The 19,856-nt window shown below is 45.7% G+C and overlaps 1 protein-coding gene across 3 annotated transcripts; it reads right to left on the bottom strand.

The window, feature by feature from the left end:
• Positions 1-9,544: 9,544 nt before the first annotated feature.
• Positions 9,545-12,722, bottom strand: LOC119352779. Of its 3 annotated transcripts, none has more exons than XM_037619362.1 (4): positions 12,491-12,722; positions 12,103-12,199; positions 11,481-12,000; positions 9,545-10,945 (listed from the first exon to the last, which is right to left on the bottom strand). In XM_037619362.1, exons 3-4 carry the CDS (start codon positions 11,951-11,953, stop codon positions 9,862-9,864), a joined length of 1,557 nt encoding a protein of 518 aa, XP_037475259.1. In that variant the 5' UTR covers positions 11,954-12,000; positions 12,103-12,199; positions 12,491-12,722; the 3' UTR covers positions 9,545-9,861. The 3 variants fall into 3 exon arrangements, 2 of the variants coding, with proteins under 2 accessions (XP_037475259.1, XP_037475258.1); XM_037619361.1 differs by having other exon boundaries at positions 12,103-12,205; XR_005170226.1 differs by lacking the exon at positions 9,545-10,945 and adding an exon at positions 10,963-11,225 and having other exon boundaries at positions 12,103-12,205.
• Positions 12,723-19,856: the final 7,134 nt, after the last annotated feature.

The following is a 19,856-nucleotide window of genomic DNA, read 5'->3' on the forward strand; positions in this document are numbered from 1 at the left end:
GGGGATCATCTGATATATACATGTGTAGTATAGCCCTGCAGAAAATTAGGTTGGACAAAACTAAAAGAGAGAACAAACGAGATGGGCAGGCCCAATTGTCTTGGCAGATAGGCGATGTGAAGCGGAATTTCCTATTCGACGCTCTCTGCGTCGGACAGTCGAGGTAACGCACACAGCCAGGATACTAACAGAACGACTGGGCCGGCCCATCTATATATGGCTAACGAGTAGATCGCATCAGGTTTTTAGGAACTTTCTGGAAGGTTCAAGCCAAGGTTTCTAATGGTTTTGGGAACCTTCTAGTTGGTTCCTGAACCATTTCTCGGACTGCTTTTCTGGTTTTTTTCTGTTTTTTATTTTTCGTTTTTCCTATTTTGTTTCTATTCTTTTTTCCTTTTATGTTTCTATATTCTTTTTTTCTTTTCTTTATGATTTTGTTCAAAATTTCAAAACTTTTCAATATTTTTTCAAGACATTAAAAAATGATTTCATCTCAAAACTGTTCACAAATTTAGGAAATTGTTCACAATTTGTTCTAGAAAAAATGTTAATGTTTTAAAATTTTGTTCGGGAGTTTAAAAAAATGTTCCTATTTCAAACATTGTTCACAAATTTTAAGATTTGTTTTACATTTTATAATTTCTGTGCAGGAGTTTCACAAATTGTTCATGAATTTCAAAAAATGTTTGTGTTTTAATCTTTTTGGAGAATTCCAAAAATGTTTGTGTTTCCAAAAAAATTTCAGGAGTTTAAAAAATGTTCTCATTTTAGGAAAAAATTTACATATCCAAAATTTTTCTGGAATTTGGAAAATGTTTCAGTTTTTGGAAAAAAAACATTTTCAAAAAATGTTCTAGTTTTCAAAAAGTGTTCATGTTTTCAAAAATTGTTCACGTTCTCAAAGTTGTCCTACAGAATCATAAAATGTTCCCATTATCAGTTTTTTGTGTTTCCAATTATTTGTTCCTGTTTTCGAAATTTGTTTGCAAATTTCCTGAAATGTTTCAATTTCCAAAAATTGTTCATGTTTTCAAAAAAAATCTTCAGTTTCAAAAATGTTGGCGTTGTATTTTTTTGGTATTTCCAAATTTGATCCTGTTTTAAAAATTGTTCGCAAATTTCATTATTTTAATTTTTCTATTTTTTCTGGAATTTCGAGCAAAAATAAAAAAACACGAAAAAATAAAAAAACGTTTGGATCTTCGTTGTTTTTGGTTCTTATATTATTGCGCTACCCATCTAATAAGTCGTTGTGATTATGTCTACTGGCTAGCACAGTCGCCTCTTTGACCAGAGGTCCCGAGCTCGATCCCTATGTTCCGCTGGTCGCTAGCTTGGGCGCGCCTGTGCGTGCGTCCCGCAATTTGCCGCAAAGAGCGGCACATAGGAGCTCCCCGGCAAATAGGGTTTTCCAGCATTCGTTTTTTTTTTTTTGAGCGAAGGTTTTCCAGCATTCGTGTGCAGCGACTCCTAGCATAAGGTTGGCTGCAGCAATCCGTTGCTGGGCCCGTACAATAACCATGTTTATTTTTCCGTCACATTTTTTTTGTTTTATTTATTTAATTCCTTGCTATTGTTTATATTTGTAATATTCTGAATATAGATTACAAAAAACACTTTACATAAAATTTTGTAATGTATTAATATTGCATCTGAAAATGTTAAACGCTTTATAGAAAAATGTCAATCAAGTGTACGAAAAATGTTTGTGCATTGTCTCATGTTTAAAAAAGTGTACGTGACATTTTAAAAAATGTTTATACAATGTAAATTAAATGTTCACATAACTTAACAAAACTCATACATTCAAAAATACGTTCACAAGTTTCACAAATGTGTTCTTGACATTTTTTGAAAGAGTGTATACAATATACAAAAAAGTACATACAAAAACAACAAAGCCTTTAGAGCCAAACAAGTTGGGGCAGGCTAGAGGAGAAACCCATAAAGATCTCGCGATCAAATCATGGCTCTGGCACATGGATAGCAAGCTGTCATGCACTCCTGTCCATAGCTATTCCATGTATAAAAAATTGTGTAATGTAAAAAAAATGTTCTGTACCACTAAAAATGTAATTTCCATTTCAAAAAAATCATGTCATTAAAAATAATGAGTGTGACATTTCTAGAAAGGTTTATACAGTGTATAAAAAATGTTACCGTGGGTTTAAGATATGTTTATTTCCATTAAAAATGTATGTGATATTTGAGAAATATTCACGTGTTTCCAAAAATTATCCGTAAATTTTTTTAAATGTTTATACAATGTGAAAATTATTCATATTGTGTATAACAAATATTTATTGACACTAAAAAACATATACAACGTGTACTTGAAAAATTTTATCATCTACTCTAAAAAGTGTTCAAAACATGAATTTTAAAAACGAATGTATACATTATGTATTTGAAGAATGTCCAAAGCTTATAAAAAAATGTTTCTCATGTGCGCTAAAAATGTACATTGTCTACTGAGAAAAAGCAGACATGTTTTAAATTTAAAAACAAATAAAAACGAACGATAAAGAAACAAAAATAAAAGCAAAGAAAACTGAACGGTACGAAGAAGACCAAGAAAGTAACAAAATAAAAAAAGTATAACGAAAATTATTTTAAAAACAATGAAAAAAGAAAGGACACAAAGTATAATGAAAAAAGAAAGGAAAACCCAACAAAATCAAGTAAAAACCAATGGAAAAAAGCAAAAGAAAACAAAAATCTAAAAGAATGAAGGAAACTGATGCAAGAGCGAGCGGATCTACAGCGAGTAGCTGTTTTGTTAAAATTTAAATACTTCATGAGGTACTGTTTCCAGCTTGTTCAGGATTTGACACTGAATGGATTTCTCTAGCTTGTAACATGGTTGGAACATGTTTTTTGTTTCATTCTTGAGACGTAAATGTTCACATTACATAGCATGATTGGAAAGGACCTTGCTCCATTATCATCTACATAGAGGATTTGGATTAGGATCAAACAGTTGGGCTGTCAATCTTCCATCTGAAGCTGATTAGTAGTTAGGATTTGAATTTTTTTTTATATGTGAACTGAGAGATCAATCTAAGTTCACTTAGTACTATTGGGGTTGCAACATGTCCTTTGCATGTGAACTGGTAAGACAAATTATGGCAATTGCAAACGGAATTCTAGCAGAGACTGGTGCAGTTGGCGTGGGTCATCAAACGACATGGAGAGGGAGCTTAAGTTTATAGGGATGATCAGTACTAGAGATACAGAAAATATTTGGTATTCTTCCCAGTTCCCACTAAAATTTTCTTGTAATTTGTTCATAGTAATTACCTGAACGTTTAATAGATGATTATTTAATTGCTATTTCTGATCGTGAATTCTAATGTCCTTGTACCATAGATTTCTGAAACTGGAATAAGTGTGAAGGTGAAAAGGGCTGATGAGGTTAGTTCGAATTCTTTTTTTTTATGCGTTAGTTCGAATTCTGTCTCTGCATTTACTGCTTTTGTTTCACCACATTTTTAGTGTAGGTGCTCAAAGATTTGGCAAGCAGGAAATTTACTCTAAGTAACTTCCTGACAATGATAAGTGTTAGAAGGGAGAGAGAGATTTGATGGAATAGTTGTTTTATTGCTTGAGCCTCGTGGGCATATATATAGGAGTACATGATCTCCTTCGAGTACAAGGCAAGCCAGAATATTTCCTAGTCTAACCTATGTTTCATAATACAATCACGTTACTCAACATCCCCCCGCAGTCACAACGGTAGCGACGCAGACGGTGAGACTGGAGAAGAATCCGGAGGCAAGCCGACGGACACCCCCCCCCACACACACACAGTCGTAACGGTCGACGCATCGCGGAGTCGTGGCTGGAGTGGAAACCAACGAGGTTGCTCAAGCAGGCGGTAGATCTTTGTGCCGTTTGTCGATATAGCCAAGAGCGTGGGTGGTGGAGCCATGGTCGAGGTAGTCGTGCGAAGCATGCCGTGGTCGATGTCGAGTCGGGGTGACCGGTGTCGAGGAAGTCGTTGTGGAGCCGCGGGCGGAAGAGGGCGCCGAGTTAGCATGGGTGCAGTGGTGTCGAAGTAGGGGTGCACCGGGAAGAAAATGTTGTTGACGACGCGTCGCGGCGGGTTTGCCAAGTCCGGGCACACATCATGGACGAAGGCACGCATCGGTGTTGTCAGCACCGGGCATGTGTAGACGGATGAAGACCAAGTTGACGAAGCGCCGACCAGACTTGCCAGGCCCGGGGGCACGTCGTGGATGAAGGCAGGCATCCGTGTTGCCAGCACCGGGCATGCTTAGACTAGGGACCTGCACAAGCTGTATGCCATGTCGGAGAAGTCGTAGGGGTTAGCAGACTAGAACTCGACGACAATTGCGGGGTCCATCGGCGCGGGGCCGATGTCACCAACGGTGGTCGGAGTAGACGAAGTGGTCGGGGTAGATTACAGCGACGCTGGCAACGGTCTGGTGCTTGTACGAAGACTAAGGGGGTGGACGGGCGGCGGCTACGAAGGTAGCGGCAGCGACGGTCAAAGAAGAGCGGCGACGGCGGCTAGGTTAGGAGTGCGGCAGCGGTGCTCGAAGTAGGTGAAGAACCCTGACAGTGTGACGAAGACCGGCGCAGACGGTGGCGTTCCCGCGCCAAGGGAGACGGCTCGGCGCATACCATGGGAGGTCGACGCGCGGTGACGGCGGAGTGGACCGCGGGCCGCGGCTCTACGGCCCGAAGGGGCGACGTAGCGACGGCAGGCGGGTCGGGGTGACGGCGGGAAGACCTCGGGGCGGCGGCGGGGACCGCGTATCGCACTACGGCCTGAAGGGGCGATGCAGCGGCGATGCACGAGTCGATGCAGCCGCGAGGAGAACCACGGGGCGGCGGTGCTGCGGCCCGATGGAGCGACGCAGCGGCAGCCCAAAGCTCGATCGACGGAGAGGCACACGGTACTCGGGACGATCTTCACGGGACCTACGGAGGCGCACGTCACCAACGGGGCCCGAGATGAGGTAGCCGACGAGTCTGACACAGTCAGCCCGACGCAGTCGAGGACGAGGCCGGTGAGGTAGACCACCGGACCGCCGTGCAGACACGACGGAGGCGGGTGACGTGGATCGATGGGCGGGCCGGCGCGCTAGCGACGACTATGATTGGCCGTCACATGGCGCGAGGCCACCGGGTCGGGGCGATGCAGGTGTCCCGATCGGAGCAGGGCGGTGACGGCCGACGCAGGGCGACGGGCGGACCGACACGCGGACGGCAGCTGGCCCGGACAGGCCGCCTTGGCGCGCGTGGCCGCCGGGTCGGAGGAGAGGCCGGCTGGTCGCGCCGGGGTCGGAGTAGAGGCGCATGGGGGTCGACGGCGGCGGCGGGCGACGCAAACCGATCAAGATTAGATCAGAAAACCAGAAAGAAAAATGCCGATCAAAACGACCGGCGAGAGAGCGAAAAAACCTGGAGCAAGGGCTCGGGAAAAAGACTCTCTAAGGCAGCCAGCCAACACGGTCGGCGGACGAACCCTAGGTACGGCGGCGCGGCCCCTGGCGGCGGTCATGGAGACCGACCGCCACGGGGGCGGCGCCCGGGTGCGGAAGCGGCGACGACTAGGGTTTGAATTGTGATTAGGCTGATACCATGTTAGAAGGGAAAAAGAGATTTAATAGAATAGTTGTTTTATTGCTTGAACTTCGTGGGCATGTATATAGAAGTACATGATCTATTTGAAGTACGAGGCAAGCCAGAATATTTTCTAATCTAACTTATGTTTTTTAATACAATCACGTTACTCAACAATAAGTGATAGCCCTTCCTTTCAGTGTTGCCAAAATAAATATATTCATAAGTGACTGATAAAACCATCTCTCTCTGAATTTCGATTCAAACTGCAGCACTTCCCACCATTGTGTCATCTAACACGAGTTTGGACTGGGTTCAGTACATGGGGTTCACGAAAGGTACACTGCACATCTGTGCCTGTTCAGAAACCTTTTACCCATATTTCCAAGATAATCTTTCTACTTTTTCTTGAATTCATTCTTCAGGTCGTCCGGAAGAAACTGCCGGATGCTTTCCAAGAGTTCATCCACGAAAGAAATGGGATATTTTGATTAATGATAAGGCTATTTAGTTTTCTGTAATCTGTACACAAACGCCAACTCCCACACATCCTACCTACAGGACTTGAAAAGAGCAAAGAGCTTGAGCTTGGTCTAATCACAGCGGCTGCTAGCATTTCATCGACCACTTTTCGATGGCTGCCTTTTGATCGTGCGAGTATCCAGGTCTGAGGATGTGCACCAGTACCACTCACGATGTGTGGAACAATGGTTCCAATTGAGACGCTCATCGACCCCTGATTTGATGCAGCAACCTATTTTGGTGTTGCTTGTGTCGCCAAGGATCTGTTCTTGCGGTTTCATGTGTGTTATGCTATCCAACTAAATCTCAGAGCTGCCCATGCCGTTTATCTGGTTGTAATGTGTCGGCCATATAGTATTTTTCTTTCGAAACGAAGGTAAAAGATTTACCTCATCGATTAATTTTAAAAAAGAATTACTCAGTTAATTAACAGAAAACCGAGCGAAAATTGATACAAACCCTTCACATGTGGACTACTCACGGAACATGCAACCCCATAAACACATGATCAACCCTAACACGCAACGACCACCAACCCTCACACTGCTACATCATAAAGAAATCCCTCAACAAGAGTGCCTCGCTGAGGACCACGGACACCACCAAAATGCACGAAGTCATATAGCAGCTGTTGTGGATTCCTTTCCGGTGGCACCACTCTTCTTTGTTTACTCCTAAGAGCATCTACAGCCGGACTTGGCAAATCCGGCCCCTCAAACGCCCGCGGACGCGCGTCCGATGGCACTGATCGGACAACCCTCGAATGTTGGGCCGCACATCCACATAACGCAAATTCCGATTCTAAAATCCATGCACGTTGATCATACGATACAAATTGTCGGAATTCCAAAGTTCGAAACAAAGCAAAGCAAATAATAGTTCAACAAACCAGACATGCCAAAATGAAATTAATGTCCGAGCGTGACGGATGGCTTTGGATGGAAGGGGTGCGGGGATCCGGGCGCGGCGGAGGAGACATCTGCTCCACCATGTCCGAACCTCCCTGCGACGCCGCCGTTGCCTCCCTCTCTCGCTGCTGGTGCCGCCGCAACTTCCGGCGATGTTCTCCGCCTTGCAAGTCGCAGCTGACTAAGTGACCCTGCCGACGGACGAGGCGGACGACATCTTCATCGCGGCGGTGTGGGTCGGGCTGGACGACATCTCTAGCCGTGGATCGGGACCGGTGGTGAGGACTGGGAGCAAGGGTGGAGGACGGCGAGGGTCCGGGCGTAGGAAAGGTTGGAGGGCGGCGGGAGGAGGAGGAAGAATTTGGTGGATTTGATGCAATTTGGGGTGAGGTCAGGCTGTCGGGTCTGACGTGGCGGGCGTGCCCGGATGCCCCCATATCCGCCCCATATTTGGGTTGGATATGGGGGTGCCGGTCAGCCTGGGCGTTTGAGGCCCGTTTAAGAAACCCATCTGGGTCAAAAAAGTGACCGAACAGTAACCGAGCGGCCCGCCTGGGCGTATGAGGCGGGTTTAAGGCGTCCGGTTGTAGATGCTCTAAGAGCCTCCCCCACAATCGTCTTGCTGGATCCAATGCTAGCCTTCTCCAAACATGCGAGCAAGCTGTGAAGCTTAATCTAGAAGAGAACCTCATCGACCTTGTCACGCAGAGACACCATCTTCCTCATGGCCACGTGCGAGTCGGTGACCGCAATGTTAGAATATCCACGGTCCACAAAGGCAAGCGGCAGACTGGGCACCAAAGGATCAGGCGCTAACATACCGACCGCCTCAACGTCATCAGCCACAGGTACCACTGACACAATGGACTCAGACGCCTCCAGTTGCTCAGATGACATAGGCGAGTCATGTCCCTCACACAAGGTCGCTCACGAGTTGACCTCCATATGCTCCACAGATAGAGGCGAAGCAGGTCTCACACAAACCTGTTGAAGCTCGGGCATGATCTGCAACACAGGGATGACGATCGTGGTGATGGTCTCGCCCTCGGCAGTAGTCGACATAGGGGCACGACAGACGAAGAACTAATCCCAACACGAGGGGAGAAACAACCAAAGAGTCTTGTCCCCTTCTCTTCCGTGAAACCAACACCAGAAAACAACAGGAGGACGCGACTTTGGAGCAGCCGGAAACATAGCCTGCACAAGGGGGAGCTTGCCCAGAGCAACCTCCATCTTCTCTAGAAAGCTTCCAACACGCGCCAACAAGCCTTGCAGCAACTTGGACTGGTCTGTTAGAGCAAACTGCAACTCCATATCAGACGAGGCAGCTGTTAGAGCAGACTGCAACTCCATATCAGACGGGGCAGCCGAACCAGTGATAAGAGATGACAGACACCCAAGACCCATAACAAGGCGCCTCAGAGAGAAGCGCGGACTTCATCGGACCTTTATGGGAAGCTGACGCTTGATGATGCTCGATGCCGAGGCACGGCACAACAAGGCATGCCAGCGAGCTGAGTGGACGTCAGGGGTTGCGGCGCTCACGCGCAAGCTCACCGTTCTCCAAATAGCGGGAGCATCGAAGGGGACCTCTGCAAACAGCACCACGGTGCCCAGAAGCAAGACATGTAAAGCATCTGCCACGAAGCCAAACGAGCAGCCAATGTCAGGGCCGGCGATGCCGGACGCCTTGGCAGCACGTCCGGCCATCCCCTCTTGTGTCTGGCCCGTGCGCCAGGCACACCTCGGCGGAGTTGGGACTTGGGAGTCGATGGCAGCCGGCAGAGTCTGGGGGCCATATCCTCATTGTCGTCCCTGTCATCGTCTTCATCAGAAGCAGAAGCCCACGACACATAATGCGGCCGGTGGGTCAGCTCGTCTGCACAGGAAGCAGGGGCATCAGCCGAGGCCAGCGGCGTCCGCAGCGCCATCTCCACATCTTCATCCTCATCGAAGCTTCGAGACCACGCGATCCCGCGCCAGAAGCGGCCGGCAGAGCCGGAGCAGCAGGCTTGCCTGGAGGCACCTCCATGGAGACGCCGCCAACTACCAGCGCAGCAGACGAGGATGGCTGCGGAACAGGGAGGTGGCCAGCTCGGGAGAAACGGCCACCAGAATACAAACAGTACTTGCCTGCTTCCTTTTCCCCTGATAAACCTTGCACCATTAATCTACACTTGTACAGACATGAAAATGCACGATGCAAAACAAATGGGATAACACCTTCACTTCTGAGACAGCCTACATACAGACAAGGCGATGAACCTGCATCGTCATACAAGGAATACAAACAAGTACTTAACTCGCATCTCAAACCATCTTCAAAAATGGGCCGAAGAAGAATATCAAATATACAACCAGAGTATTTTCCCTATCTTCTTCAAAAATGGGCGGAAGAAGAATATCAAATATACAACCAGAGTCTTTTCCCTATCGGACTACTTAGGGAGGAAAAGGCGCGCTCCAAGATCAGCATTACACAGACATCAGTGGTTTCGTGTGAGAAAAATCTTCACCTTATGTACAATTCCACTTGAGGCTCCTTTGATTCACAGGGTTTGAGAAGTGTAGGAATAGGAAACATACAGGAACAGGATGTACTGTCAACTGAAATCCTACGTCGGGTAGCAAAACAGAGGATTTTTTCCATGAAGTCCAACCTCATGCTTGTTTTCCTGTGAAAATGAACTAAGAAGTTCCTATAGGATTGGTTCCTGAGGAATGCAATCCAGTGAATCAAACAGCACGTAAAGGAAAACTTCTAGAGGGTGTCAATCCTGTAAAATTCCTATGCAAATCCTATGAATCAAAGGAGGCCTGATAGTCTAATCTATGGATACTAAGGAGAAAGGGAAGGACAAGTAGGCTGTCCAGTTCCTCCTTCAAATATTGTGTCCACCACCAGCTCCAAACTCTCTGCGCTATATATCTCTTCTGCTGAACCTCCCCACAAACACAAACAACCAGACGGCCCAGTATCTGGATACTTCACCAAGAAAGCTCTGTATGTTGGTAAAATATGCCCCTTTATACGGACTCTTAGAGTTTCCCGTAGAGCAGGATCAGGAACCACCCAAGTTTTCTGATGATCAAAAATCCCATTGAATGTTGAGGTAAATTTAACCAAGGATGAATGCCGACTAACCCACCAAGACTTGCAACTCAGAAAATATAAGGCTGGCTTCCAAGCATCTACCAGGTAACCCTGGATCCAGATATCTGTGAGTAATTTGAAATAATCAGGATAAGGAAAATCAAGATGCTGCAGAGGCAGCAAATCATCTAACAGAACATTTGTCTTCCCCTTTAAATGACTCATGTTGTTCAGCATGAAAATGTTCTTCCGCCGACTATCTGACATCGGATGTTTCTCGAGTGCAGATATCCACCTTCCAATCACGCCAGACAGAAGATTTCCAAACGAGTGGCTGTCATCATCAGGAGCAAAAGATTGCACTAACTGTTTGTGACTATGGATAATCTTCACTGAGTCTACCAGGGAACATGTCACTGAGTGAATGGCACCACCCTGAGGATCCCCCATATTGCCAACTATTTTCCTGAAAGACTCCCAGATGTTACTTTTAATCTCGGGTAAGAGATCATCAGATTCACTGGGAATTAATTTTTGGATAAGAGGAACAACATCCATAACTGCCTCATATGCAAGCATCATTGGACAAATATCAGTGACAGACCACTCCATCTTGCTGAGAAGAAGTGCAATTTTCACGAGAATTTCTATAGGGTGTTTTGCAAACTGTGCAAAGTAGCCTATCTTAAATTCCCTAAATGGTCTACTCTCGTCATATAACTGCCCTTTAATCAAACAGAGCAATTCTGTGTATGTTTTCAACCTGATGGGAAAATCTTCACATTCAGGACTAATACTGGTCAACCGAATTTCCAGTTCATTGAAAAGGCTGTTTAATAGGCAGGATTAAATATGAGTAGAGAAAAATCACATATGATATATGAAACAGAAGAAGAGACAGTATTCTGACAACTAAATACAGGGGATACCCCGAGCTTCATTAAGAAAAGTTAATACTTCATTACAAGGAATTGAACAGAACATCTGCCTTACTAAAGAACTGGGAGCAGAAGAAAGTTTATCTTGAGAAACTTAACTCTACTTGGGCTGTTACTATTTCAGAAAAGCTGTGTTGTACAATGCTGGTCGCGGTCTATTACATCTCTGTACTGAAAAAAAATTTGAACTTTTAACTATTTGCCACTCCAAAACAAATATAAGATGCTATTCAGGTCTGAACCACAATAAGAGGCATACTATTTTGATGCTTATGTTGTAATACTCCCTCTTTAAGTAAATATAAGACATTTTTGCTGTTCCATTTGAACTGCAAAAACGTCTTGTATTTAGATACGGAGGGAGCAATGAATAAGGAGAAGGAATACTTGATGCTGATAACCTTGGATATAAACAAGTGAATTTACCTGGTCAACGCATCTGTGCTGTGTGGGAGGTGTTGGAGTAGCTCTTCCTCGTAACCAGGACCAACAGCCACTGTGTGGTGGCGTACAATGTCTTCTAGTTGGGCCATATGGTCAGGTAAGATACATTCAAGACCCTCAGTTTCCATATACATATGTGATCGATAATGAAGCTGCCGCTTGTCGGTTAGGGGGAGGGGATTGGCCCGGTTGGAAAAATGAAGGTGCCACTCTGGAACATCACCATCATCAGACGATGGATAACTGTCATGGCTTCTCCTTTCAGCTGAGACACAGCACGTCGTGTCTGCCTGCTTTGAGTGGGGGTGCTGCTCAATGGACCGGTGCAGTTTTCTGGTAACTTGAGACAGACGATCCACGTCACATAATCTGAATGTTTCCTCCGCAACCACAACCACATGGTTCTGTTGAGCTGTCTGGAAAACATGTGCAGGCATTGCAAGTACATTGCCCATATTTCCCCGGCAGCTCGAACCTGGTTGGTGACTTGGCTTTAGTAAACCTGGCACCAAAGGACATAAACAAACAAACATTTTTAGATCAAAGGCAGCAACAAAGATGTTACTGACAGCAGCAGGAGCAGCAGAAAGGATAATCCACGCACGGGTATCAGGTCAGGATGACGCTTTGTAGTAGACAGTCCGGAATCACGCACAGCGGACACGGGCCAAAAGGCGATTCCCCCCTAAAGCAGCGGCGAGCTGATCCTGTCAAAATTGAGAGCAAAACCTTACGAAATGCGAACCAAGCGACCCGGACAGCGGGGAGCGGATCCAGGCGGAACCCGCGCTCCACAAAAGGGCTAAACCCCAGCCCGCCCCGCGAACGAAAAGAAAAAAAGGCCGGCCAAACCCCAGGAAGGGGACGGCGATGACGAGGGAGGGGCGGAACCTAAACAGAAGCCGCCCGCAATTCCCCCCGAGCAGACCTGAATCCCGGGAGAGGACTCGCGAAGGAGGAGGAGGAGGAGGAGGAGGAGGAGGGCGGCGCACCTTGGGATCGGTTCTCCCGGTCGCATTCGCCGCAGATTTCGACCTCGTTGGGGGAGCGGAGGAAAAGGGAAGCAAGCAAAGCAAAGCGCCCCGGAGAGGAAGAGCAAGGTGTCGGACTCCCTGGGGCCCCACTCGGCAGTGGCTCAAAAAGGAGGTTTCTCGGAAGCTGCGCCGTGGGACTGCGCGCTTTTGAGTATTTTTGTTGGTATTATTATGTTTGATTCAAGGGGAAAATCTCTCCCTCAAACGGGCGTGGCGTCGGATGCTCGGCCTCACCTGCTACTTAAAACCTTATCATCCCCGGAGGGGCTCCGAAACGTACCCCTCACTCCGGGGCCGGCGTCGCAGCTGCTCAAACAAGAAACTTCTAGGAAGCTGCCGCTGCGGGCGTCGGGCTTCTAGGAAACTGACCAATCACAATTTTTTGGTCTAGACGGTTTTCTCAAACGAGGCTCAGATGTCCAGACTGACCGAAACCTTTCATATCCAATCCAAATATAGGGGCTGTTATTGAGCGTACGGCCACGCTCGCCACGTCGGACCCGGCCCATGTTGGCCCACCCGATCCCATATATATTCCTTCCGATCCGTTCGCCGGATCAAATCCTACCCACTTCGCTCCATTCCCCTCCCCCACCCAAACTCGTCTTCGGCGCCATCTGGATGTCCGGCATGGTGCGCAGCGGATCCAGGTCCTTCACCTCCATATTCGTCGACCCCGAGCTCATCCCACAAGGCTCCGAGGAGGAGATGGTTGTCCGGCTTGCGCTCCGCCGCTCCCCAGAGGAGGCCTGTGCCCGGCAGCGCTCGGACTCCTTCCGTCGAGAATCCATTGCGTCCACCCAAAATGGCGCATGGATCCAACACTAGGTCTGTCTTCGCTGCCTCGCCGGAGGCGGTGATGCCCATCCGGCGTCCGAACATGGTAGCGGACGCGCAACCCCTTCGTTGACGCCGAGCATCGTGGGCACCATGGGCCTCGTCCGACAAGAACATGGCACGGCGCGCGAGAGGCGGCAGCACCCCTCGCGGCTGTGGATGTCGGCAAGGCAGAGTCGGATTCTCCGGCGCCCCGTACGATGCATCAGTCAGGACGCCGCAACCGTGTCGTGGTGGACGATGCTAGCTCGTCTCAGGATAGATCTATCATCGATCTGACGTCCACCGGCGCCCAACAGGTTACGGGCTCCGATAAGGAAGAGTGGGGCATGGGAGACGGCGGCGCCTCATGTCCTGTGAGTCGGCTTGTGTCCCATGCCCCTACTCTACCTTGTCGGCGCCCGGGCCAACACTCTGGGGAGCATAGCCGGCCGCCGGACATGGCTAAGGCGGCCGAATGAGCTCTGCTCGCAAAAAACGCTATGTTACATGTAATAGCATGGATTTAAGATTTCTAATTCGAGATATCCGGATATGGATTACATTATTTGGGGTGCCGGGTCAGTGCCCGCAGACACACCCGGACGTGTGCGCGGGCATTTGAGACGCCGGATTTGTAAAGTCCGGTTGTAGATGCTCTTACTTCTTTTTTTTCTACTAGTAATGGGGGATCTAGCACAAAGATATGCTCCGCCTCGGGATGCATGGAAAGTACGCTCCTCCGGCAGCTTGTGCTCGACACCGTCTTTGCACAGGGAATGGCAGGGAAGGGAAGAAGAACGATGTGGTTGCCACGAACAGCTGCTAGACCCACCGGCACCGTCGCGCCGGCGACGACAACCCCCTCCTGAAGGCGAACAACACTTTTCCTTCCTGAGTCGTGGCCGGTCAGCGCCGAGCACACCGCCGACGTGGCTCACTCCTCACTTCATATCCACTTCTCCATTGTTCTGCCTGCTTCCAGCAGGGGAGGGGCAAACTGTTCGAGAAAATGCCCGAGCCAATCCGTGCACTGGAATTTGGCCACTGCCGTTCCTTTAGGATAACGAGAAATTACCTATTTTTTGTCTTTATTAGAATGTTGAGTATTTCTTGGCGGAAATCTAATTCGGCTCTTGGGAGTATATGCTCCTGCCCATCATTTTTTTTCCAAATGTAAAAGAAATAGATGTCTTCATTGTCACACCAAAAAGCTACCTAGAAATTTTAAAGAGGAAAGCTTAAGCATTTTGATCTCTGTAAAAGAACAAGTTGAACAACAAATGTTACATTTACTTTCTTTTATTTTTCACCGCCGAAGAACTATCATCCCGTTTCACATGAAATTTTTTGACGGATTTAATGCAACGGATTTTGATCTGTGCGAAGCTCTGGCTCTCCTGACGGATTTAATGCAAACCCGAGTTGTGGTTGCATCTGATTGCAAAGAAGTTGTTACAAGCATACAAGAAGGAACTGGAGGGAAGTATGGTCACATTATCAGAGACATCAAATTATGGTATCGGAGTTCCAGGAGTGCTCTTTCACTTTCGAAGGAAGGGCATCAAATGTCGAGGCACATAACCTCGCTAAACATGCACTTCGATTATCTACAGCCCTCCATTTGTGGCTTTTTGCAACCTCCTATCAATTATATTCCTCTATAACATTATTTGAGTAATAAAGCATGTGTTTTAGCTTAAAGAAAACTTGCTAGGTCAAGACGAGGCCGTAAAACTTACATAATCCTCCATAGATGTAGCATTGTTTGTATTTAGCCCCTGATGCTTTGTGAATCTATTTGCAATCATTTTGACTACTTGTTCCTGTTTGATTATTACTAGAGTATTTTTAAAATTCTATGTAGTTGTTGTCTTTTGCAGGGTATTCTATGTAGTTGATGAAATATACTAAAACTAATGTTTCGTTATGCTTATAGTGGAACCTAGCTTCCAACTTTTGGGAGGCCACGTCGGTGGGGCTCTAGCATGCTCAGGGTGGTTCGGAGAATCTCTCATGGGCGGTTAGAATGAGCGCCATGAGCAGAGGGATGGCTTTGACCGAGGTGGTCGACACCGCCATGGTTGCGCTACCCATGGTTCATGGAGGCGGCGACGGCGCTTCCCACGCCCATCTACCCCCACCGTCCTCCCCATCATGTTCTTGCATTTCCACCGACACCTCTAAAAATTGCTCTGTTGACACGATTCGAACACCGAGTACTTTCGACAACGGCGACATGCGACAACAATGACGACCACCACCACCACAAACAAAGGAAAGCCAACTTCTCTAATCAATCTACTCGTAATATGAAGCTAACCAGTATTATGAACATTTTCTTGAAATTCCCCATTTTTTTTAGGAATTTGCTAACAAAATTTTAAACATGAACAACTTTTGGATTTATAAATGTTATTGAAAACAAGAACACATTTTGGAATTCCCCAAATATTTCTGTAATTTGAGAATATTTTTTGATTTCCAAAAACATAAAAACGAAGACATTTTTTAAAATTTCCCAACATTTTTTCTGAAAATTATTTTTTATTTACAAATATTATAAAAGAAGTAAATAATTTTTAAAATATCAGAATAATTTTAAAATAGGAATATTTCTTAAAATTTGTTACAAAATCTGGAAAATGCAAAAAAAAATATTTCCAAACATTTTTTAAAAAGAAAAAAACCTTCAAGAAAAAAAGAAACAGAAAAAAAAAAGAAAAGAAAAAATATCAAAAAAGAAACAACACAGGAAAAACCGGTTCAAGGACCGGTTGGCCGCATTGTGGAAATGTGGAAGTGAGCCGGCCCATGTATCGTCGCTCATATCCCAAGTCTGTGCTAATCCCCGATAGTTTGCCCAAGTGAGCGGCAAAGACGGCGCCACGCACATGTGTTTATTGTGAAGATGATGTTGGATATGCTTGCTATCTACCATCGGAATTTATTTCCAAATACTTCTTGTCTTTTGACAATTGATAGTCACTCATGTGTGGTGGAAATTATTAATCATCTTTACAGTGGCTTTTGCTTTTTTTTGCAGCCCGACTGGGAAGGCCCATTGCCCCTTAGCGACCGCTTTATTGTAGTGAAACGGTATTTTCACATTATTTATTTTACTGTATGTTTTTTTGTTTATTTTCCCTTTTTGATTCTTTTTCTTTTTCAAAAATTATCGCGCTTTTAAAATTTTGTTCAAATTTACAAAAAAGTTGCTTTTTCAAACCTTTGTTCATTAAATATAGATATTTGTATTTTAGAAAATTATACAGTAATTTCAAAAAATTGTTTGGTTCTTTAAAAATTTCTCAGAATGTCAAAAGACAGACATTTTTTTAAAGAGCAAACAAAACTTTGGACATGATCATTTTTTGAGTAATTCAAACATTTTTTTGGAAAACACCGATTTTTTTGGAATTTCAAAATAGATTCAATAAAATACAAATAAAAATTAGGGTCATTATAAGAAAGTCCAAAAATAGACCATGTTCAACGGAGGGTCTCTGAGTGGCTAGAAGGCTCTGTCCTCATCTGAGAGCACATTGTTTCTGGCCATCCTTGAAATGACTCTAATTTTTTTCATGGCCTTGTATGAACAATTCAAGACACCACGCCAAGTTGTTTTTGTTTTCCACATGTTTTACATTTTCTGGAGCTTTCTCGGGTGAAAAAAGGGTGATAAATGAGTAAATGACTAGACGTGTCACAACATGCATACGGTGTGGGAAGTCGCTCAAAACTGGCATGGATACCTATCATGGGGCATGAAAACATGTTTGCAAAAGTTAGGATCAGTTGAAGGATGTCTAAAAATAGATCATGCTCGACGGAGGGTGTTCGGATGGGCCAAAAGCGTCCATCTAGAGCACATTGTTTTTGACATCCTTGAAATGATCCTATTTTTTCATGGCCTTGTATGACCAATTCAAGGCACCATGTCAAGTTGTTTTGGTTTTCGACAGGTTTTGCATTTTTTGTAATTTTCTCGGTTAAAAAGGCCAATAAATGGCCGGATGTGTCGCAACATGCATTACAGTGTCGCAAATCATTCAAACGCAACATGGGTGCCGACCATGGTCATATCCACTTGCTTGCAAAAATTAAGGTCATTTCAAGGATATCTAAAAATAGACCATGTGCAATGGAGAATGTTCAGGTGGGCTAGAAGAATCTGTTTGAAAGCACGTTGCTTTGAAAATCTGTCAAATGGCCCCAACTTTTTTTCACCAACCTGTATGACCAATGTGACGCAATGGGTCAAGTTGTTTGTATTTTTGACAAGTATTACATTTTCTGGAGTTTTTTAGGTGAAAAAAGGCCAACAAATTGTCAAACGTGTCGCAACGCGCATACGTTTCAGGAGTCATTCAAGCGAGGCATGGATGCCTAACATGGGCACGCCCACCTGATTGTAAAAGTTGGGGCCGGTCCTGAGATTTTTGGAAAAAAAAATACTATGTTCAATCGAGATTGTTCGGATAGGCCAGAAGGGTCCGTTTGGGAGCATCTTGTTTCTTGGCATCCCATAAATGCCCCCAATTCTATTTCATGGCCTTGTGTGACCAATTCATGCCAAGTTGTTTGTGTTTTCATGATTTTGGAAGGAAATTCATGAATTTTACAAAAATGAAAAGGAAGAGAAAGAGAAATAAAAAAAGGAGAAAAAGCCGGCCAAACCAAAAACCAAAGAATAAGGTGATGTGTATTTTTTAGCACTGAATTGAAGAAGGAAAAAAAAGTAAACTAGCCGCATCGAGTAAGATGTCCCGGAGCGGAGGGAGTATGTGCGCTGAATAAGATCGGGCAGGACATATGTCAATTCCTACTTGTCGCCCGCAGCGCAACCACTTGGACGGGGCCCGTTACAGGGTTCGCGCGGTTGTTTCATCCACTCCTTTTTCTTTCAGTTTTTCTTCTTCTTTCTTCTTTCATGTTTTATAGTTCTTTGTCTAAAAATAATGTCTTGGGTTTACTCCTGCTTTTTCTTTCGATTTTTGAATGGTTTTGTCCGGTATTTCGTTTTCCTGTTTTGGTTCCTTTTTGAGTTTTGTTCCATTTTTTCACTGTTCGTTTTTCTTCTTTTGGGGTATTATATAAAATGGTGACCATGTATTACAAAATTGTTCACCCTATATCATGCAATTATTCAACTTATTTTGAAAAGATGTCCAGTATATTTTTTTAATATTGTTTCGTGTATATCACAAGAATGTTCAATGCGTATTTAAATATTGTTTAGCGTATAACACAAAAATATTGAATGTGTATTTTAAAGTTGTTTGCGGAATTCCTGCATGATGAAGCAATTCTCCCACGAGTGGTTGGCTAGCCTGTTTGGAAAAATTGTCGGGGAACGTAGTAATTTCAAAATTTTCCTACGCACACGCAAGATCATGGTGATGCATAGCAACGAGAGGGGAGAGTATGATCTACGTACCCTTGTAGATCGCAACGGAAGCGTTGACTCAATGTAGAGGAAGTAGTCGTACGTCTTCTTCCCGATCCGACCGATCCAAGCACCGTTACTCCGACACCTCCGAGTTCTTAGCACACGTACAGCTCGATGACGCTCCCCGGGCTCCGATCCAGGAAAGCTTCGGGGATGAGTTCCGTCAGCACAACGGCGTGGTGACGATGATGATGTTCTACCGACGCAGGGCTTCGCCTAAGCACTACAACGATATGACCGAGGTGGAATATGGTGGCAGGGGGCACCGCACACGGCTAAGGAACGATCACGGGGATCAACTTGTGTGTCCTAGGGTGCCCCCTGCCTCCGTATATAAAGGAGCCAAGGGGGAGGGGGCGGACGGCCAAGGAGGGCGCGCCAAGGGAGTCCTACTCCCTCTGGGAGTAGGATCCCCCCCCCCCAATCCTAGTTGGAATAGGATTCCTTGAGGGGGGAAGAGAGAGGGGGGGGCCGGCCACCTCTCCTAGTCCTAATAGAACTAGGGGAAGGGGGAGGCGCGCGGCCCACCTTGGGCTGCTCCTTTCTCCTTTCCACTAAAGCCCACTAAGGCCCATATAGCTCCCGGGGGGGTCCGGTAACCTCCCGGTACTCTGGTAAAATCCCGATTTCACCCGGAACACTTCCGATATCCAAACATAGGCTTCCAATATATCAATCTTTATATCTAGGGATGGCAGTTTTGCCCATGGGTATGGGTACCCGTGGGTACCCCACCCGAAAACAATGGGCATGGGCAAGATTTGGAGACATTTTATACCCACGGGTATTGGGTACCCATACCCGCAAAATATATGGGTAGGGTATGGGTATAAAATTTTGCCCATGGGTAACCCAATTGATACCTAGAAAAATATAATTGGTGAAAATAACTCCTACGACATGTAGGTTCAACATCCAACTCCTATGGCCCACCCTAAATCTTGTATTCCTTAAGTTGGTCATAGCTCATAGGCCACCACTGCTCCTACATCCTATGTGACTCCTCGAAAAGATGAAATATCGACTCTTCACTATCGGACTCATGTCTCCAACTAC

The sequence above is a fragment of the Triticum dicoccoides genome, chromosome 2A, assembly GCF_002162155.2.
Source record: "Triticum dicoccoides isolate Atlit2015 ecotype Zavitan chromosome 2A, WEW_v2.0, whole genome shotgun sequence".
NCBI lineage: Eukaryota > Viridiplantae > Streptophyta > Magnoliopsida > Poales > Poaceae > Triticum > Triticum dicoccoides.

Coding starts and splice junctions, on each gene's coding strand:
- LOC119352779 (XM_037619362.1), bottom strand. CDS start 11,953: ATGGGCAATGTACTTGCAATGCCTGCACATGTTTTCCAGACAGCTCAA. Junction 10,946..11,480: donor AGCACAGATGCGTTGACCAG/GTAAATTCACTT, acceptor CCTATTAAACAG/CCTTTTCAATGAACTGGAAA.